This window comes from Protomyctophum parallelum (genome assembly GCF_964188405.1).
Source record: "Protomyctophum parallelum genome assembly, chromosome: 7".
Taxonomy (NCBI): Eukaryota; Metazoa; Chordata; class Actinopteri; order Myctophiformes; family Myctophidae; genus Protomyctophum; species Protomyctophum parallelum.
In genome coordinates, this window is record NC_139705.1 from 47,759,710 (window position 1) to 47,783,516 (window position 23,807).

Consider the following 23,807-nt stretch of genomic DNA (forward strand, 5'->3'; position numbering starts at 1 on the left):
GAAGGTGCTTTGTGAATTTTCTCCCAAGGAAAGCTTTGTAGCAAGTGAACAGTTCACCGGGAGGAACGACAAACTAGGGCAAAGGAAAGACGAGGATGCACTGAGTGAAGAAGATATAAAAGCACAGTTGTAATTTAATATATATGACCGGGATTCCACAGAGTGAATGACAAATACGTTCATTCACTGATCCACCCCTCTGTTGTGGGCCGGAGGCTCGAGGTGAGTTGGGAGGTGGTGTAAGGGGGGGCGTGGGGGGGGGGGGGGGGGTTGGGGTTGGGGGGGAGGTGGAGAATGCATATTATTATATAAACCCTACTACTCACCCCGTTTTGTACGCGATCATTCAATTAATTCCTGTGTTTCAGAAAACTGCAAAAACGTTAAGCAACGGATGAGTGAGAAGACAGTCAGACATACTGTACATACAGTAGGCTACTGGGAATGCAGATACAAAGTAAAGACAACAGGAGTGAGAATCTGAGATGGAACACGACCCACAGGTAAGGACAGTGACACACAGCACATTCAAAATAGGAGTAGCAGTAGTTCCCATACTTTTTCATGTCAAGGACCCCCAAATTGACACAAATTGGCCCACAGACCCCCATTAGAAAATACATGCCAGGGACCCCCATATGAGAAGATGTTTACAGCTCTAGCAGTGATTCTCAACCCGTTTAATTTCAAGGACCCCCAGTTTGACATGCATTAGTCTACGGACCCCCATTTAATGACATTTCTATCTCTGAAACCCCCAATGTATATAGTCAAATCAAAGTTAATTTAACTCAGAGAGTGTACATTTGGTTCAATTTGTGTACACTCTGAGTTACAGACCCATAAGGGTTCATTTGTTTCCAAACTTATCATTTAGCTGGGTCCCCACTGGAACTCCCTCAAGTACCCCTGGGGGTCCCCGGACCCCACTTTGGGAACCACTGTTCTACAGCAGTGGTTCTCAACCTTTTCTGCTTTCATTGATAAATCAGGCTTATCCTTGACCTTCTATAGTTAACATTACAAAGTCAACCTTCTATTCTGGGCCTCCATTCACCTCTCTGTGCCTTCTATGCTGCCTATTACAGGGGGACCCACCTGTAGGCTAGAGACCACAGAGGGCGGGGTCATCAGGTGCTGCTCCAATAGGGGGTTGAGAGGGGAGGTGCCAGGCAGGTGAGTGGCACGCCAGTACACCTCCAGGTACTCCGTCAGATGTTCACATGCGTCCTCCAGTTGGTTCTCATCCAAAATGATGTCAAACATATCCTATAAATGACACAAAACATACGTTTGAGAAACACTGCTATAAAATAAATAAATGACAGCAAAAACATGTCCTAGAAATGATTACATAGAGAGTTAGGCCAACCTCTTGAAGTTACCCTCTCCAATTGATTCTAACGTAATGTAGCCTTATTGTGCATACTCAGACATACTCAGACTCAGACACGCGCACACGCACGCACACATACACACACACACACACACACACACACACACACACACACACACACACACACACACACACACACACACACACACACACACACACACACACACACACACACACACACACACACTTCACAAGTGTAAATAATGTATTTCTTGTTGTTTTTGTTATTGTTATTTTCCATACCTATGTTTGATTACTTTGTCTTACTATTTGTATATTACTATTTGTTAAATTGTATATTAACTTTGGCGAGAACCACATATAAGCCCTCCCTGGGTTTCTTTTCTCACCTGCACACACTAAAACTAAAACTAAAACTATTAGTCTGTCGGGTGGAAACCTCATATGTCCAAAACTGTTATTTTTCAGGATTAAAATTCAACGTGACGCTGTGGTATTATGATCAAGTAGGGCGTTCATTTACGAAAAAGCACAAAAAGTTAGAATATGGATGAGATTTCTGCCCGACAGTCAGCAATGATATGTCTCTTGTGGCAGTGTCTGGTGAGATGACACATGTGTGATTTAATTTGTCCACTCACAGGGGGACACTGAGACAGCTTGTCAGCAGCCATCAGCTGCACGTTCAGGTGCTTGCTCTGAGACTTCCCCCGGGACTTGATCAGTCTCTGGAGCACCTGAGGAAAAACGAGAGCAAAGCAACATGGGTCAAAAGATACACAACAACAAAAGAGTTCAAGCTACCAGTCTGTACGTTTTATCTCCATTTGTCTCCCTCTCCTGGGGGAAGGAGGTAAGTGCAATGATCCAAAAACGACATTCTAGAATCCTATCTGGCATGCTTGCAGTCTGCCTAAAAGCTTTAATGACATCTTCAACAAATTCTTGAGAAGCACTGTCCAACTGTACCTTTATTGATTTAGCTGTTCATGCGCTGATTTCCGAAAATGTATATTATTGTCTCTGTCCGGTGGAAATCTGATTATGTCCAAAACTGTTACTTTTCAGGATTTAAATCGAAAAACAAAAAAGGTCATACATCTACAAGCTCAAAACATGCCACGTGATACTTTTGTGCGATGCTGTAGTATTTAATGTTTTATGCTTTTCCTTTTTTTTCTTAATTGCTCTGTAAAGCACTTTGAGCTGCATTTCATGTCATGAAAGGTGCACTGCTATACAAATAACGTTTATTATTGTTATCAAGTAGGGCCTTCATTTACGGACAAAAACACAAGGTCAAATATCTGCCGATATACTGTAACATAACATTCTTTACACAAATACCAAATTACGACATATATAGGCATTACTACTTTTTCCACATTAGTTGAATTTCAAGTACCGGTAGTAGTGTATACGTGCATGTCAAAGTTGTAGTTTTAATCCTAATAAAGTTGTCTTTTTCTGTGTTTTCTCTCCCCTGGCCCGATTTACGCATACTTACAGTAGTTGCATGCCTTAGTATAAGTTGCACTGTCATATACTGTACCTTTGGTGAGGCGACCTTAACGTAGACAACGATGGGTGCCAGGGAGGTTTTTGCCAGCTGTGACGGGTGATTGATGGTGTCTGCGTCTAGCACCACCAGCTGCAGGGTCTTGGCCAGCTCAAATATCCTCTCGATCTCGCTCTGGACCTCCGCTACATTACATTACGTTACGTTACGTTACGTTACGTTACGTTACATTACATTACATTACATTACACTCTGGACCTCCGCTACATTGCACATAGCCAGGACAGTGTGGGGGGGTAGGGGGGTACAAAATTGGCGCGTTTACACTTTAGACATTTAGATAATAGCTTGTATGTTTTATGTGAGCAGTTTTCATGGATTAAAACTCAAGACTGAAAAGTTTTGTTAGGTTGTTAAGTTTTGTCTTAAATTAACATAAATATTATTGCTGTACGGCTTGACTTTACCAACCACATTGGTTTTAGGGTTAAGGTTATGTCTGAGTTATACTTGGTTGCGTGCCGTGTCGCGCACAAAAAATAAGCTCTGTGAGCTTAATGTAGATCGACTATTGTCTAACCCAAGAGTTAGGCAAGAGCAAGACATGTTGGAGTCTATGGAATCTAAATGAATGAAATGACTGTCGTGGCGACGAGAAATTTGAATCCACAAGTTTTATGCAGACGTTACCTAGGGTGGAGCGAGTGTTGGATCTCTCCATCATGGGTCTTACCTAGGCTGGAGCGAGTGTGTTGGATCTCTCCATCATGGGTCTTACCTAGGCTGGAGCGAGTGTTGGATCTCTCCATCATGGGTCTTTTGTTGAGAACAGACCTCTTTGCGAGAGACAGGTCTGCTGTCACACGTGTGATTGAGATCCTGAAAATGTCAGAAAATGTCCACATAAGGTCATGTGAGAGAAAGAAACCAGCTGTGGAACATAAAACACGGTCACTCATTTACTTTGTTCTGTGTAAACTGTAAGGCGTAAGGTATGACATTTTTTATTTAAAACAAACAATCTGTACCCATTATTTTACTGACCTTCCTTCAAATCTGTGTTTGAGGAAATCAAAGAGTGCTTTCTGCATCATATCTGTCACCTGTGTAGTAGGGTGAAGAGAGTCACAAATACTGTCACATACTTCATCATATATACATCATATCTGTCACCTGTGTAGCATTTGTGAGTCACAAATACTGTCACATACTGTACTTGATGATCAACCAAAAGATGATAATGTCCAGGGAACAAACAAGAGGCTAAATATAGCTGAATGAATTAACCAAATCACGAGTATAACTCATCATTATTGTTAGTGTAGAATAGATCTCAGAGACAATGCAGCCGTGTCCAGAATAATATGTTTGCTGCCGGGCAGAAACCTTGTATCTCAATATTTGAACTTTACTTTGTCGAACACGTGTGTCACGTGAAAGTAGCGGAAATATCCAATCTACAAGCTCACAACGTGTAACAGTAATGCAACGTGCCATAGATTGGTTGTTCTACACTGGATCACAGATTATTTTCTTTTCTCTTTTTTTTTAGGTTTCCACCCGACAAGTGATGATATTTTTGAACGTGGCTGCAGCTGGTTGTAGGTCTGCTGGAGGAGAACGAGAGGGAGGGTTGGGGTGGTGAGACTGACCTCATAGCCCTTCAGCGAGGGTCCCACGAGAACCACTGGCCTCATGGAGGGCACCACATCATACGGAGGGATGTGTTCCTGCCCAGAAATAATGAGGGGAAGGACAATGGAGGTACACGAGAGAGAGATAGAGGGGGGTTAGGTTGACGGATTGGGCATTCAATCAAAGCCAAATGTGCTCCATATAATATATCGTTGCTGTCAGGCAGAAACCTCTTATCTCCATATTTTAACTTGTGTTTTTTCGTATATTGAGTAACGCACTGATTGATCCTACTACAGCGTCACACAACAGCATCAAAAGTAGCAGATGATGCGCTGCATGTTTTTCAGTTTTAATCCGGAAAAGTAACAGCTCTGGACATAATGAGGTCTCCACCCGACAGAGACGAATGTATAGACCATTTAATGCAAACAGGGGTCATCATTTAACTACAAATAAAAATTGTTGTAATTGTTTGCCTATAATGACATGCACATAATAGGTGGAACGTGGCTAATGAATGTACGGTTGCAGACAAAACAAAACAAAACAACAACAACACGTGGCTGGAACATTATGAATAAAAAAAATCACACCCGTGTGAAGTGAGGGCCGCTCTTATCATCGTACATCACCTCATTCCGGCCAATCAGAATTTGCGTCCTCATCTTTGTCATCAATGTTTGTGTTACATAATGTTCGTGTTTACACAAACACTCAAAATTGTCCATTCATTGGACAATTATTAATTTACGTCATATTTGGTGGACATTTTTGACGTGATTTCTCCTGTCAATGGCAAATATTGAGACGTGTGGGGTCAGAAACTGTATATAGGAGGCCCTCGAAAATACATTTACTGTTTGGCGTTTTGGCTTCATAAAACACTAAAGTTGCACAGGGCATATATGACAAATAACTTAGATCATTTAATAGCTCTATACTTAAAAGATAGTGAATAGTGGAAATAGCCAATCTACAAGCTCAAAACACGTCACATTGAGATGTTATTTTATTTACACTGTTTTTTTTTAAGGTTTGAAAAATATATGAACATTATTCAACATGGAAATGATTATGTATACAACATAATGATAATCTCAAATTATTTCGATTAGGCGTTTATGTAATGATTGCGACAGCCCTACTAGTCTGATTAATAATGTAAAAACATATAGGTGGAGAACATGTGGAAACTAACTGAATATGAGACTAAATGCTAGGTGGGGCGGGGGGGGTTGCTATTCCCTTTTGGGACCCCCAAATGACACCCCTGAATGCAAGTTGAAAGTCAGGTTTATTCTGTTATTGAGAGACAGCTTGCTTTAGGACAACCTACCTGTTTTTGCTTCTGTTTAGCTTGTGTGAAAACAAGACAGTCAAAATTAATAATGGAAGAGGGTAGTAAGGTAGTCAGAGGGGCAAAGTAGGTTAGGAGGAAGAAAAAAGAAAACACGTTTTCTTCTTGGTATTTGAGGGGAAAGGATATGGTATTGTAGTTACTTACATTCACCTGCAGAGGGTGGTGTGGTTCTCCAGCTCCCAGTCACCATGTCACCTAGACTAGAGGAGTTGCCCCCTGATTTCCTGCAATGCATCCAATAGAACAGAGCAGTAGAACACAGAACTAAAATGATCAAACATCTCATGATCTCAGGGGAGGCATACTATGGTCCGACGGAGCATTGGTTCGAAGGAGCATTGGTCCGAGGTGCGTTGGGGGTCGGGAGAGTGTTGGGGTTAGGTTTAGGTGTGCTGCCCCGGGGGAGGTTAGGGTTAAGGCTCATACATAGTCTGGATTTTCGGTGGTTAGGTGACCACAGAACTACAACATGACATCACGAGCCGCGGTGAAGAGCAAACCACCGCCACCGCTCCAGCCCTTCTCTCTGTTTTTACTCACCACCGCTCAACGTTATTTCAGCTCCGGTGGTCAGCTCACCACCGGAGCGGTGGTCACCTCACCACCGAAAATCCCGACTATGAATAGGCCTTTAACTCAGAGCGTACAAATGAAAACCAAATGTTTCTATGTGTGCACTCTAGTGGATATGTAGGACTGGGGGTCCTCTAGTGGTTATGGGGGACTGGGGGTCCTTGAAATTAAAAAGTTTGAGAACCACTTAGCTACATTAAATGGAACAGACAGAGTCTTCCTTTAGTATCATTGGTAACACCTGTGAGGAAGTAAGTAAGAGGCTCAGTTTGCTTCCAGTACGGCTGCTGTGTATAGAGACCATTTGAGGCCCTTCTGTAACACACCTCTGTTTCTGGTACAGCCCTTCTGTAACACACCTCTGTTTCTGGTACAGCCCTTCTGTAACACACCTCTGTTTCTGGTACAGCCCTTCTGTAACACACCTCTGTTTCTGCTCCTGTTTGAGTCTCATGGCCTCCAGGTGTAGAGGACTGGGGATGAAGGTGATGTCACCGCCCTCTTTCACCAGACGTCCAATCCACCAGTCATTATTAAACTTCTGTTGGTTCAACACAACAATCCACCAGTCATTATTAAACTTATGTTGGTTCAACACAACAATCCACCAGTCATTATTAAACTTCTGTTGGTTCAACACAACAGTCCATCAGTCAATTGACCTTTGTTGGTTCAACACAACAGCAGCAACTTAACAACAACACTTACTTCTTTAATGTGCAGGAAGTCTTTGGCATCGAAGTTGACGGCGGCCCCTTGGACAGGACACTCTTCATCCAGAGCCCCGCAGTAACTCACATTGGTCTTCACTGCAAACGCTACAGGTTTGGACTGCAGGCACAGGAAGGTATGGCAACAAGAAGAAAGAACGCTAGACTGGATTACCAGCCAATGTCACACATTGCAAAAGCGATTTTAACGTACACACACAATGTAAATCATAAGTACACTACCTTGGCTCGGTCGAGCTGTAGCTGCCCCTGGCGCTCGGCTTCGCGCCGATACGCCTCGCGGTCCTCCTCGGCTGACAGGTCGGAATCCGAGGGTCTACTGGTGTAGGAATCTGCCGAGCCCTGTGCCAGAACCGAGAGGCACATAAGGAATTAGAGTAGGGGTCTTCAACAGGGGGTCTGGGAATTGCCAGACCCCTACTACAAGAACCACAACCAAGAGAAAGAAACCAGAGAGATTTCATTAGAGGTCTGATGAGCAGAGTAACAATTTATTGCTGCTGTATGTATGGTAACTATAAGTACGGTGAATGGATTGCATTTACTATATGGTACCTTTTTCTAGTCCTTTTCTGAAAGCCTTAAAAGTACTTCACATTCACACACTGATGGCAATCATCCTGCTACTCTGGAGCAGTTACTGACTGTAGGGGTTCAGTGTCTTATATAGGACACTAGGAGGACCTGGCTATTGAACCTGGGACATTCTAATTCTATTGAACCTGGGACATTCTAATTCTATTCAACCTGGGACATTCTAATTCTATTGAACCTGGGACATTCTGATTCTATTCAACCTGGGACATTCTAATTCTATTGAACCTGGGACATTCTAATTCTATTGAACCTGGGACATTCTAATTCTATTGAACCTGGGACATTCTAATTCTATTCAACCTGGGACATTCTAATTCTATTGAACCTGGGACATTCTGATTCTATTGAACCTGGGACATTCTAATTCTATTGAACCTGGGACATTCTAATTCTATTGAACCTGGGACATTCTAATTCTATTCAACCTAGGACATTCTAATTCTATTGAACCTGGGACATTCTAATTCTATTGAACCTGGGACATTCTAATTCTATTGAACTGGGACATTCTAATTCTATTGAACCTGGGACATTCTAATTCTATTGAACCTGGGACATTCTAATTCTATTCAACCTGGGACATTCTAATTCTATTGAACCTGGGACATTCTAATTCTATTGAACCTGGGACATTCTAATTCTATTGAACCTGGGACATTCTAATTCTATTGAACCTGGGACATTCTAATTCTATTGAACCTGGGACATTCTAATTCTATTGAACCTAGGACATTCTAATTCTATTGAACCTGGGACATTCTAATTCTATTGAACCTAGGACATTCTAATTCTATTGAACCTGGGACATTCTAATTCTATTGAACCTGGGACATTCTAATTCTATTGAACCTGGGACATTCTAATTCTATTGAACCTGGGACATTCTAATTCTATTGAACCTGGGACATTCTAATTCTATTGAACCTGGGACATTCTAATTCTATTGAACCTGGGACATTCTAATTCTATTGAACCTGGGACATTCTAATTCTATTGAACCTAGGACATTCTAATTCTATTGAACCTGGGACATTCTAATTCTATTGAACCTAGGACATTCTAATTCTATTCAACCTGGGACATTCTAATTCTATTCAACCTGGGACATTCTAATTCTATTGAACCTGGGACATTCTAATTCTATTGAACCTGGGACATTCTAATTCTATTGAACCTGGGACATTCTAATTCTATTGAACCTGGGACATTCTAATTCTATTGAACCTGGGACATTCTAATTCTATTGAACCTGGGACATTCTGATTCTATTGAACCTGGGACATTCTAATTCTATTGAACCTGGGACATTCTAATTCTATTGAACCTAGGACATTCTGATTCTATTGAACCTGGGACATTCTAATTCTATTGAACCTGGGACATTCTAATTCTATTGAACCTGGGACATTCTAATTCTATTGAACCTGGGACATTCTAATTCTATTGAACCTGGGACATTCTGATTCTATTGAACCTGGGACATTCTAATTCTATTGAACCTGGGACATTCTAATTCTATTGAACCTAGGACATTCTGATTCTATTGAACCTGGGACATTCTAATTCTATTGAACCTGGGACATTCTAATTCTATTGAACCTGGGACATTCTAATTCTATTCAACCTGGGACATTCTAATTCTATTGAACCTGGGACATTCTAATTCTATTGAACCTGGGACATTCTAATTCTATTGAACCTGGGACATTCTAATTCTATTCAACCTGGGACATTCTAATTCTATTGAACCTGGGACATTCTAATTCTATTCAACCTGGGACATTCTAATTCTATTGAACCTGGGACATTCTAATTCTATTGAACCTGGGACATTCTAATTCTATTGAACCTGGGACATTCTAATTCTATTCAACCTGGGACATTCTAATTCTATTGAACCTGGGACATTCTAATTCTATTGAACCTGGGACATTCTAATTCTATTGAACCTGGGACATTCTAATTCTATTCAACCTGGGACATTCTAATTCTATTGAACCTGGGACATTCTAATTCTATTCAACCTGGGACATTCTAATTCTATTGAACCTGGGACATTCTAATTCTATTGAACCTGGGACATTCTAATTCTATTCAACCTGGGACATTCTAATTCTATTGAACCTGGGACATTCTAATTCTATTGAACCTGGGACATTCTAATTCTATTGAACCTGGGACATTCTAATTCTATTGAACCTGGGACATTCTAATTCTATTGAACCTGGGACATTCTAATTCTATTGAACCTGGGACATTCTAATTCTATTGAACCTGGGACATTCTAATTCTATTGAACCTGGGACATTCTAATTCTAGGACATTCTGATTCTAAGACAGACTATACCCCTGTCTGTCGTGTCTACACCTCTGAGCCACTGCTGCCCCCACAACTACTGAATATTTATTTGATCAGTCTGTTGATTAATATGTCGATTATTTGATTACATCAATTGATGTGATTAAATTTGACTGTGAAATGACAGTAAAATACACAATAAATCTCTGACAGACCAAATATAGAACAGAGCAGGCACCCCGTTTCCTCTGCTCTCTCTCTCTCTCTCTCTCTCCTGCGCGCGTGCACGCACACACACACTCCTGCTTGGCCCAAATCCATGCCATCATCATCCCCCCACAATGCAGCAGTGAAAAAAACACACACACACACACACACACTCCATCCTACAGTTTATTCTCAGAGGAGCCTCTCTCTCCTCATTAGCAAACTACACTCTGTCACTGTCGGGTGGAAACCTTGTATGTCCAAAACCTTTCCTTTTTTATTATTCAAAATAGTGAAAATAGCCTGTCTACACACTCACAATGTGACGCATTGTGAAATTGTAGATCGGCAATTTTCATTATTTTCGTGAGACACGGTAAAGGCCGTTCATTTATGAAAAAGCACAAAAAGTTGCAATATGGAGATACGATGTTTCTGCCCGACACCGACGAATTCTGCAGGCTATCATTTATCATTTAAAGACACGCCCCCAGCATAATACTGAAAGCAGAAGAGTAAACAAAACAAACGATAACCTAATTTCATGCAGAGAAACATGGCAACATTCTCATCAGTTATTCATCTTGTCAACTGAGAAGAAAGAAAATGAACCACTTTCACCTTGGTGTTCCTATTGTCCAGTATGTCATTATTGTATAACACTAAAAAATATATAGACTTTTATAAAGACACACTTTTACTTTCATAAAGACATTTTTAAATCAGAACTTTCTCTAAAATAGTAAAACCAATAGCAAAGCTATAAGCTAACAATGTGTGGCGGTGTGAGTTTCTATAGATTGGCTGTTGGTGACAGCCCTATAAACATCTTTGTTGTGTATGCATGTCGCTAGCGGATAGGAACAGATTTTCAGGCTTTAGGAAAGAACTATAAACAAGCGTTTGAGATTGCGTTAGAGATTGTGACGGGAGAAGATGAAAGACTACAGTGATTCACAGGGCAAAATGAACAGTCTTTCAGCTATGGAGGACGATGAGGTTTGACAATAAAATGTCATATCGTTGCTGTCGGGCAGAAACGTCTTCTCTCCATATTTTAACTTGTTGTGCTTTTTGTTCTTGCTTAATGTAAGTCGCTCTGGATTAAGAGCATCTGCTAAATGCCTAAATTGTAAATAGTTTGCTTGTGTTGCATGTATTGCATTCACATTCAGACCCCAAACAAACACAGATCCTGATGATGCTAACGTCCAAAGAGGAAGATTAGATGTCAATATGAAATGGGAGACGGTGCACTTAATGCTGTGTGTGTGTGTGTGTGTGTGTGTGTGTGTGTGTGTGTGTGTGTGTGTGTGTGTGTGTGTGTGTGCGTGCGTGCGTGTGCGCCTTATCGAGACCGAGAGCTTAGAGAGAGAGAGAGAGAGGGGGGGGGGGGGAACAGAGGGATGGTTACCGATGAAAAGATAATAAACAGTGGTCTTTAAGCTGTGGAGGACGATGAGGTTTGACAACAATAAAATGTCATATCGTTGCTGTCGGGCAGAAACCTCTTATCTCCATATTTCATCTTTTTGTGGGGGGGGTTTTCTTCGTAAATGAACGCCCTACTTGATCATACTCAATTACAACATACCGTACATCACCCAAAAGCATCAAAACATCCTTTGGACAACATTTTTGGACATACTGTAGGCGTATGAGGTTTCAACCCAACAGAGACGATATGAAACAACCACCCGCTTCCACTCTTATCAGCGGGTGAAGCAACAGAGGGTGAGAGGCAGATGTATGCTCAGAGTGAGGTCCGTTCAGTAGCTGCTTTATCAGGAGTACACACTACACAGCTCCGTAAGGTTGGGAAGATATGATGGTCATATATTTATATGCTCTAAAGTCTAAATGGTAACAGTATAGTTGGTTTGTATAGAGCCGAGTGGGTACCTTGCTGTTAACCCATTTAGCCTTGTGTGCAATTGATAGAAAATAAGTCGTTTTTTGGGTGAACTACTCCTTTGACACTGCAGTTACCTCCCTTGCAGAGTCCGAATATTCCAAGATATATAAAAAATGCAGATATACAAGCTTACAGCTCAAGCTTGTACATCTGCAATTTTTGAACATGTATCGAAAAACATCGAAAATGTTTGGAAACTTTTGAATAATTTGGAATTGTTTTAAAGATGGAGTGCCCCCCCCTCCCCCCCAAACAAAAGAAACCTGACATCAGGTAGGCTACTATGATCATTGATTATACTAGGAGGAAGTTATTTTTCCCAAAAAGTGTACAGAAAGTGTTAAAATGATGTTGTAGGTGGCCACACCCACTAGTTGAATAGAGGGTATGCGCAATTGCGCATGCATGAAGTGAATGGGAAATCGAGTGGAAAAGTGACTCGGCAAAGTGAGTTTAATGTAGTTTAACGTTGTTTAATGCAATCAGATAGGACTTTTCTGTTTGGGTGTGTGGGCTGTCAAGGCCAGAAAAGTAGTTTTTTGCCACTCGTTCCCGCATAACGTCCGGGTAGGATGCTGATGTCACGCGCATACCCTCTATAGAGCACCGAAGTCCTGACGTAACTCGCTCATCCCGACAATTCCCCTAGTTCGCGGAAGTAATTTCTCTATGGAGAATAACATGGGGTGATCTTAATATCGTCTACTATAAGCGTTGTGGTCCAAAAATAAACAAGCTGTCTCGGCGTTATTGTTAGGGAGGTGTCTCTGTATCGTTTGCAACAGTCAGTCACTCATATAATGATACAGTCTGCTTCTAGCTAAAATCTAACTAATTCAGCAGCAGTAACATTAGCGTTTTCTCTCAGTCAGTTGATTCTTCATATCCATATGAGTGAAGCGGCCGGGATGACATGTTTATTTTTCAAACACAGTTGTTATATGAGGCGATCTAAAATCGCCTCAATGGGGATTTCAATGCAACTAAACAAATACATGAACCTGGGGACTGACGCCCTCTACTGAAAGTGACGTCAGACTTCGGTGCTCTATATTCCTCTAACCACACCTAGAGGTCAATTAGAGTAATGTTAACTCCATAGACACATACAATACACAAAAAGTACAAAAATCACACGTCCGCTCTAACTCTGCAACCTTTGTTTCCTTTCCGGGTTATTCAGGAAGGTGGGGGCCTTTGTTATGAGCATAGTGTTTACCCCTTAGCTAGCATTACAACCAGTTATGCCACGATGCGGTACAAACTCACAAATTATTTACGATCATCAGGTGCGCGGCGGCTCACCATGGACAGCGCTCGAACCTTTTGAGATACAGCGCTTTGGAAATCCTGTTATAATGGAGGCTCAATGGAGCTGGATTTAAAAATCCCATAGCTGGTGGGGAAGGAGGCTCTCCATAGTAACCGGAGCAATGCGAAAAGGTAAACGGACGGTCGCCGCTTTCATATATGGAGTATACGGTTGTCTATACGAACATACGCGTAGATAGCACCAGTAGGTACCGATAGCCTAGCTACGTTTATAAATGTACATAGCAGCAAAAAGGTTAACACAAATCTTCTCTTCTGGGGGTCCCTGGCACAAAACATTTTAAGATGGGGGTCCACGCACCAAATATATATAAATTTGGGGGGTCTTTGACACAAAAAGGTTTGAGATGTCATGCGGCTGACAGTAACAGGCTGATAATGACTGATGTGTTTCACCTGCGGGGAGTCAGTGATTGATGAGTGATGCACAGCTGGGCTGTGTGCTACCGGGAGTTTGTAGTGATAAGGATTACACAGTGCAGCAGAGACACTGATATTTTAGAGCCTTCTTCTTTCCCCCTTTCGGTTCTTTTGAGTTGGGAGTTTGTCAGCATGTCAAACTGAGCTGTCGTCAAGAGGGATGACACCCCAGTAGCAGTGGTGTAAATATGACATATGTACACGTCCTAAGGTCTGAATGTGTTAACCAACACAGTCACATATCACATACATGCAGTACTTAGTTTAGACAGTTTTTGGTTTAGACTAGTCATTGGTTAGACCAGTCATGACTCCTACAACTACAACCTATCTCACCCTAAACCTAACCTCCCACGGGGCAGCACACCTAAACCTAACCTTAACCCATGTCTAACCAATGACTAGTCTAAACTAAGTATGCACCCCCTTACGGCACCTTTAAACACGCTCTACCATACAGACTAGGTTAACATTATCATTCTGCTCATTAAAAGAAGTCCCGGATTGTAGCTTTTTTAAATTGCAGTTAAAAATTATAATTGTTGCAGCTCTAGACAGTCCGCAGAGCTCGGAGCTGGCAGAACGTCAGAATGATGAATGGCAATAGAGAGAAACGATATCAATAAACGAGTGATGTACAGTATAAGAGCACAAAGATGAGGTGCAGGCGCAGCAGTATACAGTAGGTACACAAAGAAGACAAATGTGTTGAAGTGACAAGGATGTTTGACACAGAGAGACAAAATAAATGAAACAGCCGCCGAACAAAGACGAGAGAGAGAGCGACAGACGGAGAGCTAAACAGACAACTCACAGCAGAATTTAACCACTTGAACAACCCCCAGCATCCCTATTCTGGGGGGGGAACGTTTGCCAGAAATAGCCAATCTACAAGCTTTATTTCTGGCTGGTGCAGTACGTTAGTTAGACTAGTCATTGGTCCGACAAACGACAACCCACCTCAAACCCTGACCTAACCATAACCGCAAGCACGGGAGCAGGCGCTAGTCCGACATGCGTCCGCATGTCTGACTATACTTGTTAGGTCAGCAATGTGTCAAACTGTTACTTTTCAGGGTTCGAATTCAAAAATAGCACAATACTTTGGATGCTTTTTTGTGTGTGTGATGCTGTAGTGTATGATCAAGAGGGGCAGTTTGTTACTTACTCATTGTAGTGATGCTGTCTGGCTTTCGACCTGGTCCTTGCTCCCCCTCTACACTACATGTTGTATCGGTCCGGTACCAATCCCTTATCCCAATGATACCACACACACTGGAGCAGCCGGACACACACACACACACACACACACACACACACACACTGCCGACACCTTCTACCTACATTACCTTCCTAAACCTTCAGTACCTGCCCCCTTCCCGTGCTCCTCCCCCTTAGCCATGCCCAGTTTATGTTCCATCGTGAGACGAAAATGCCGAAAATAGCCGATTCTACAAGGATTTGTGATGCGTTGTGAGCCTATTTCTGTAAAGTCAAAGCATAAATTGGGTTCTCACACGCAACAGTGAAACACGCATGCACACACACACACACACACACACACACACACACACACACACACACACTCTTTGTAAAGATATACAGTATATATACGTCATTTTATCACTTGGCTCACTTGATCAGAGCCAACTGAGTCCTATTTCTGTCTCTTTACCTCCTTAAGACACTGACACACACACACACACACACACACACACACACACACGGTCCCTGTCAACAGTGTTGCATCATAGCACACACAGCACATCAACAGTTGTAGCAGCACACAGCTCATTGTATTCCACTGCAGAAGTGAGTCATAACTCACCGCTCCACCCCAATCACATTGAAACAGTCTTAATATGAATGCATGCTCTATTTTTGAAATGTTGAAACAGTTTTTGCAGCGATACCCACAGATTATACAGTATGCCTATTACATGAATTTTTGTACATGAATGCCCTCCTTCATCGTACAGTGTTGTGCAAAAGGTATACTGAAAGAATAGCTAACGAGCTAGGCTATTTTCGGTATAATTTATTGGCATATTTCCCAGCCGACAGCAACGATGTCTCTGTCGGGTGGAAACCACCTCATATGTTCAAAAACTATTACTTTTCTAGATTCAAATTCTAAAATGGTAAAACTCGCAGATCTATGAACTGAAAACGTGTCGCTTTGCACCACGTTTCAATCTTGTGGCTCTGCTACTTCTAATGCTTCTGTGTGACACTGTGGTATTATTAAGTAGGCCATTAATTCACGTAAAAACACAACGTTTAAATATGGACATAAGGGTATCTGCCCGACAGCAACGATACTGTAGAACATGGAGTCGTGTGTGTGTGTGTGTGTGTGTGTGTGTGTGTGTGTGTGTGTGTGTGTGTGTGTGTGTGTGTGTGTGTAAAATCCGGTTCCGGCGTGCTGCCCGCGTCCGAAACGGTTGAAAAATGACAGTTACCGTGTGGGGGTCGCTCTACTGTACCCTCTACTGTACTGGCACACCCAAATAATCATATATACTATAGAGGCAAGCTTAAACTATATACTTGGCCTCTCGGCTGGGCACATGAAGAAACTGTTTTTGACGCGTATGTAATATATTGTCCAGGCATTGACTGCTGTAGGGTGAGGTTCCCATTTATTATACACATTTTGTAATACAGCAGTTTTAGTTATGCAAATACAATGATACGGTAAAAACCGTGTGATCATAGCCTGTTGTGCCCATACCTAACCAAACCATTCAACCTGGCTTGTTGCACCTGTGTTCTCATAAGTCACTCCTGTGTGACACACACCCTCCCATGGTGAACCCGCCCATCAAACGGGTTAAAGGCACACACAGGCAGAAATGGCTCCTTCATATACAGTTAATATGTGTGTGTTTGTGTGTGTGTTAGGTTGCGCACATGTGGTGAAAAACAACCGTGCTATTTTCGTGCTCAGACCCACCCAGCCAGCTACCCAGCAGGCTACCCAGCCAGCCACACACAAAGCTCCGTAAGGGAGTGGTTGCACCACTCAAAAAAGAGGCTGGCACGAAAATCAACACATCACCAAATCATTGGTCCCAAAGAAGGCCTGCAAATGAGTTTCATGAATATTTTAAGACTGTGCAATATTCTCTCGGAATCTGGGAAGATTGTCATGGAGCCCCTAATCAGGATAACTAATGTCCCTCTTCTGAATAAGATGTCTGCTCAGCTCTTTTCCTCTCTCCCTGCTCTCACACTAATGGTTCTCAGGTACACTGCTCCACTAACCTCCCCTCGGCGTGAACTCCGTGCTAATGGAGCTGGGCTGCATGGTGCTTCATTTTAGCTGAGGTTTTTATTCTTTTACAAAACTAAATAAAATAATACCTTCACTGTCGGAGGACAGAAAACCTTGTATGTCCAAAAGGGTAACAAAATGAATAACAAATATGTATTGAATGACATTTGCACAGCACATTTGCAATTTTACTAATCTGCACAGTTCACATGAGTGAATATTATGTATGTAGTGTGAGTTTTTATTGTAGAGTTTGAATGTTTAACAGTACCCATGGTGTGTTTCAGTAGATTGGGCTGGACCATAGTCAGGATGTCAGAGGGGGATTGAGATTGTGCTTTTTCTATTAATGATATACATGTTGTAATATAGTGTGAAAAGGGACAGACTCATTATTGTTTTATGACATAATTGATGTGGGTTTATGTATTTATTCTTTATTGTATGTTCATGTATGTTTTGGATTTGGAACGCACCCCTTTAACTGGAACAGCTCGTTAGCCTTCAGCTGTGTATAAAAGGCTGGCGTCTGAACTGTGTGTGAAAGGTTGGACATCACAATGTCAACAGTCAAGGCTAAGGGTGTGACATAATTTGTCCATGTTGTATCTTTTGGTTTGAATGAATATGAAGCACCGCATTAGTTTATATAGGGACATATGAGTAGCATGCCCTATAGCTGTAATCAGCTGTCAGTCAGTTTTGATTCTCATTCACATCTCAGCTGATCATGACGTCACTCATTCATACTGTACGTACTCCAATCAGAGCTCACGCTCTTAGCAGAGCGTTCTTTTAATATGGCTTTCTGCTTCACTATTACAGCTGCTTCTTGATCACAGGCACTGCTGCCGCACGGCTGTTGTCAAAGCTTGCCTCCTCCACCCCAGCCTCCACCTTTTGATCTCAAGTCTGGCATAGTCTCAAATACTTGGGAAATATGTCTGCTGATTCAAGCTAAATATTAATGTCAATATACTGCTTACGCATTGCTCAAATGTATAAACTGAATATTGAACTGGAATTTGCATACAGTGCATGGCTCTTAAGTCATCTAGAATTCAATATCGATAAAGTAAACTAGAATTCAACATTGATATTGCTCTAATCCGATTCATGACATTAATGTTGAAATGCATTCAAGTTGTATGCTTCAAGTTTGCATGATTCAAGTTAATCTCATTAACTGTCTTTGTGTGCTGTTCTTGTTACCCATGGGGGATTTTGATAATGTTCTCTGTTTTTTGAGCGCAGAGCCTTTAACGCCAAGTTTAACTGTATACCATTTGTTGCAATAAATGGTGAATCTACTTTGACGTGTTTCCTGTCTGGTTCAACTTAACCATGCCTCTGTACTGCTTCCAACTGCTAAAAATGGTCTCACAGGGACATTATCACATATAATTAGACTATTGATTGGTCAGTGAAGGTGAGATATACTATTTAAGTAGGTAAGATATACTACCCACTGAGCAATAGATGGCTATTAGACGTGCATCTAAAAAAGCGATAAAAAACGGACGTTGATTAGCGGTTGTTTAAACGTCTATATATAGACCGTCTGTATAGACAAAACAACCGCTAATCAACGCCGTTTTTAGACGACCCTTTAGATGAATATTAGACAAACAAATGCTCAGTGGGTAGGTGTAGGTGTTTTGTCGTTATTCTGTGGGTTGATGATGGCTACTGTTTTGACCGGGACAGAGACACGGCCAGTAGCAGTTGGGGAAAACACTCTCGCCCCAAAACATGATTTACTAATCTGTGATTATCGGGTTGTAACTCGGACGGCACTGAGTTGGCTCAAGCGAGCTTCGCGGCGTTCGGCACGGCAACACTTACTGAGCTCATCGATAGGTCAGTATGCATTCATTGACAGCATCTGAATGGGGGTGGTATTTTCTGTAATTGTGGGAAAGCTTCCGCAGAAAATAGTCACTCGACAAACTCTCAAAACGAAGGCCCCTACCGGGAGGACGTAGAGCCTTCGTCGTTCTCCTCCTGCCAAACACTCCCCACTGACGGGTGCCGCCCCAGCCAGCAGCAGTACATGCAATTTCTAATATCACCCTGCCCGCAAGGCTTCCTTCCCCCGAACATGAGCCAAGAATTGTGTTCACTTAGGCTTCACTCATACCTTTCGATCTAGCATACAACATTGATGCATGCTAGATGTATGAGACTTGTTTACTGATGCAAGCTCCCAATGCATTTCCAATGGAAGTCACATGGTTTGACACAATATTTTTGTTGTACGGCTTTCGGCTGTGTTTCGACTGCCCCCCCCCCCCTCCCCCTCATACAACAAAAATGTTGTGTCAAACCATGTGACTCCTTTGGAAATGAATTGCGAGCTTGCATCAGTCAATAAGTCTCACGCATCAGCTATACATCAATCTGTTGCGAAGGTTTGAGTCAGGCCTAAGTGCAATTGCTACATGCTCCTTTAGAAGTTTTCAAAAGGTAGGGCATATAACTACAAATCAACGTTATTCAGATCTTGTAATGGGCGGCCCCAGAACCTTTTCTCAGAACTCCTGTACCTCCCAACTAGTTTGGAACACCGTATTGTGTTTTGCTGTTTTCCCATCGTCGGGAAGGAGCAGTATTGGCTTTTGCGATTCAGGAAACAGAAAAAGGACCCTGTGTTCTAGCCCTGGTCCAAGGCTTACAGCTTACAGCCTCTCTCTGACGCCTTGTGGAAGTACCTTCCACAGCCCTCTGGTCATATTTCCATTCCCGTGCGCTGTTTTTCTAATACCAGCAAATAAACAAAACGACGTAAACACTCACCGAAACAAAGCCTGCTAGACCTAGGTAAAAGTCTATTCTCGAACCTGGGAAGCGTCTCAGGTCCCCAGTTTCTCTCTAAAATGCACTTTGTGCCATTTTACTAACGCAATGTACCCTGAATTTAACTGAGTAACGCTATCCTATACTCGCGAACCGCCAGGATCACATTACTGGCGGTTCGCGAGTGTAGGATAGCGTTACCGTCATTAAATTCAGGGTACATTGCGTTAGTAAAATGGCACAAAGTGCATTTTAGAGAGAAACTGGGGACCCAGGTTCGAGAATAGACTTTTACCAAGGTCTAGCAGGCTTTGTTTCGGTGAGTGTTTACGTCGTTTTGTTTATTTGCTGGTATTAGAAAAACAGCGCACGGGAGTGGAAATATGACCAGAGGGCTGTGGAAGGTACTTCCACAAGGCGTCAGAGAGAGGCTCGCTGTAAGCCTTGGACCAGGGCTACCTGTGTTCCAATGGATCCTAAATGTGACACGTGCCTTGATGCAGTGCAAGTGTAAGTGTAGTGCTAGATGTGAGCATGCCGAAGGCACGAGAACCTCTAGAGAACCATGTAAATATAAACGTGTTCTGAAAATTCACACTGCCGTGTTAAGTGGTCAGATGGGTGGACCAACTACCAACACAACTATTTTACAGTTTTTCAAGTGGGCCCTGATCCAGAGAAGTTTGGGAGCCACTGTTCTTTCTTTCTTTCTTTCTTTAGAGAGGTTTTCTTAAATAAAACCACATCTCCAGATCTCTACCTCTCTAGTGTATACTTGACCTCAAAACACTACAGTAATTAAGACACTGACTGACTGGGCTGGGTTGGGATTTGGATGGAATCCACTGCTCTCTCCTGGACAAAAAGAGCAATTACAATGTGTTGGGACAGAAGGACTAACCTAAAGGAAGTTGCAACACAATCTCAACATTGACACCAGGACAATAAAAATATGAACAAATTCAATGTCTGTCTGTCTTTCCTATCCATCCATCCATCCATCCATCCATCAATAGCTGTACGGTACCACTTAAACACCAGCATCTGAAGCTCACGGATCGCCATATGCTTTTTTGTACAGTGCGTGGTACAGGCGGAAGTCAACAAATAGGAAATTAACCGTGGTGTAACGCAACACAACAGACATTCAACACTAATAAACAGCATACAGTGGATGTTCTATCCTTCTAAAAATCTTTAGATGCAACCCAGTGAATGAGACATAGAAGCACTTTGTTCAGATTGCATGAACAAAACCCAAGGCTATTTATTAGCTGTGAATCTCACCTGCCGCTTGATGAAGCTTGACGTGGTGTCCGAAGAGGTGCTGCCATCTGAGCGTTTGAATCGACTCTTCCGCTTAGGTAACTTCCTGGGCAGCTGTGCACGGGACACAAGAGAAACACAACGGTTCACAGTAGCCTATTTAATGCAATAGAGAAAAGTTAACGTTTAACTATGTAACTTTTAGAGGCTAGAAGTTTGAGCTCTCTCTCTCAGAGATTGGAGTGGGGAGGGGGGGTAACACCTCCCCTGTTTTGTCACACTGCACGTGCATAGATGAGCTTTATAGTTTGCATGATGCATGACAGACAGACAGACAGACAGACAGCGACAGACAGACAGCCAGACAGCCAGACAGCCAGACAGACAGACAGACAGACAGACAGACAGACAGACAGACAGACAGCGACAGACAGACAGACAGACAGACAGACAGACAGACAGACAGACAGACAGACAGACAGACAGACAGACAGACAGCGACAGACAGACAGACAGACAGACATTAAGGGTTATGGGGGACAGACATTTATAAGGTTATGAGGGACACATCTCAAATAGACTTACACGAATGGGTAAAAAAAAAAAGACGACAACAGAGTAACAGATTTCAGGATTCTGTTGCTTCAAAGATATCTGAAAATGAATATCCAACTTTTAGGTCCATGATATAGACTGCCATAGGCTTTAATATATAGAAATTGGGTGGCAGCTAGGTGTTATGTGTAGCTATAGCGCCACAGCAGCAAGCAATTGTACATTATTAAAAGAAAAAAAATGTAACAGCTTAAATCAAGTCCTGAAGTCCATCCATTACGGGGCCAATTAAGGCTATCATTTGCTATCACCAGGCTATCATTTTGTCCGTTAAGGGCCTATTAAATGAAGAGTAGCCTATAGGCTACAGGTGAGAGTCGATCATGGCCTTCACCTTTAACAACCTGAGTAAATTAATCCACGGTCCACGATATGATACATATATATGTCTATCTACACAAGGCTGTATGCGGGGGCAGCATTGGAATAAATGATAAATCCATGCAGAATACATTCGTGGGCCCAATTTGCGGACTAAAACAACAACCTAAAACGGTGTCCTTGTTTTGGTTGGGTTGCATCCCATTAAGAAGACCGTACACTGGCATCAATCTGCAGGTAAAAAGTAGCCTTTTCCCCTTTTTCCGCTGCTTAACGCGACGCCTTATGTTGCTTCGCTCCGACAACAAGTAGCATCAGGACCGTTATTTTAAACTGCACTTTCGCTCTGGAGGTGGAGGTAGAGGTGGAGGGGAGGGGGGCGAAGACAAGGACGGAGAGTCGGAGACTTACCTGGAAATTATAGTGTGACTGAGAGACGGTCTCGACGCCGCCAGACAGAGGGTCTACAGACGACTTGGACATCTTGACTTGCACCATCTATTGAGAGGAGCGGAGGGAGGCGGCGAGCAGCACATATAGATGTGATGATGGAGTTGTTCCTACTGGAAGAAACGAGCGATACAAAATACATCGAGATGCGGTAAAAAAAAAAAAGGGGGGGGGGGGGGAGAGGGGCGGTGAGGGGGCGGGGGGGAGGTTGGGCCGCAGTGACAAAAATAATGTGGAAACGGGAATATTGCTATTACTGTCCGACTAATGATGCCCCCAAAAAATGTATTATGAAAAAAAAAATAAGAGACTAATGGGGAGCTAATTTATCCGATACGGCTGAAGCGTCGACGTTCGAGCAGGCCTATTCATTCTCTCTCTCTCTCTCTCTCTCTCTCTCTCTGTCTGTCTCTCTCTCTCTCTCTGTCTCTCTCTCTCTCTCTCTCTCTCAGCTGAGGTCCGTCAATCCAGCTAAAATAAGCCATAAAAACTTCCGGTCCTCGGATTCCAAAATAAAGGCTTAATGATGACAAATATTTAATATTGTTCTTTTTCAGGGGTGGGCATTTAATGACAACATAGCATGGGCTAGGGCCAAGGTGCAATACCAATGTACCATTAGCCTGTTTGTTATGGATCTTTACTGATCTGCACTTTACTGCAATAGCCCTAGCTATAGGCTCCAATCAATGTTGGCCTCATCATTTGCTCTGGCCCACGCTAACCATAACCCTTGTATTTCTATACTCTACTACATCTCAGAGGCAAATATTGTACTTTATACTCCACTACAACTATTTGAAAACTAAGAAAGAAAGGCAGGTGCGCTTCATCTGGAAACTGCCATTAAAGGTATATTCAGTGATTTCACTCAAAAAACCTTAGGTTTCATTTTTGGCTGGGACCTAAGCCTTTCAGGATAGAGAGCCAAAAACGAAACCTAAGGTTTTTTGACCCCCAGGGGTTAACTGGGAACAGGGAGGAACTCCTTATATGGTCAGCACACTCTATAGTAGAGAGGATTATCACAACAAAACAAAAAAATAAGTGATATTTGAATTAAGTGAAATCACTGAATATACCTTTAAGGCAGTGTGTGCTCATCTTTTTGTTGGATTATGAGTTAAGTTACGA

At 42.4% G+C, this 23,807-nt stretch overlaps 1 protein-coding gene across 1 annotated transcript; it reads right to left on the reverse strand.

Annotated features, from left to right (window-relative positions):
* Positions 1-342: 342 nt before the first annotated feature.
* LOC310861130 (voltage-dependent L-type calcium channel subunit beta-4-like) lies at positions 343-22,721 on the reverse strand (the record flags this gene model as incomplete). The annotated part of the gene is made up of 14 exons (XM_083768462.1): positions 343-372; positions 1,099-1,269; positions 1,999-2,094; positions 2,910-3,061; positions 3,655-3,755; positions 3,921-3,979; positions 4,529-4,606; positions 5,851-5,870; positions 6,019-6,098; positions 6,873-6,988; positions 7,156-7,278; positions 7,401-7,520; positions 21,309-21,401; positions 22,635-22,721. The coding sequence occupies 14 exons, from the start codon at positions 22,719-22,721 to the stop codon at positions 343-345; spliced, it is 1,326 nt and encodes a 441-aa protein (XP_083624588.1).
* Positions 22,722-23,807: the final 1,086 nt, after the last annotated feature.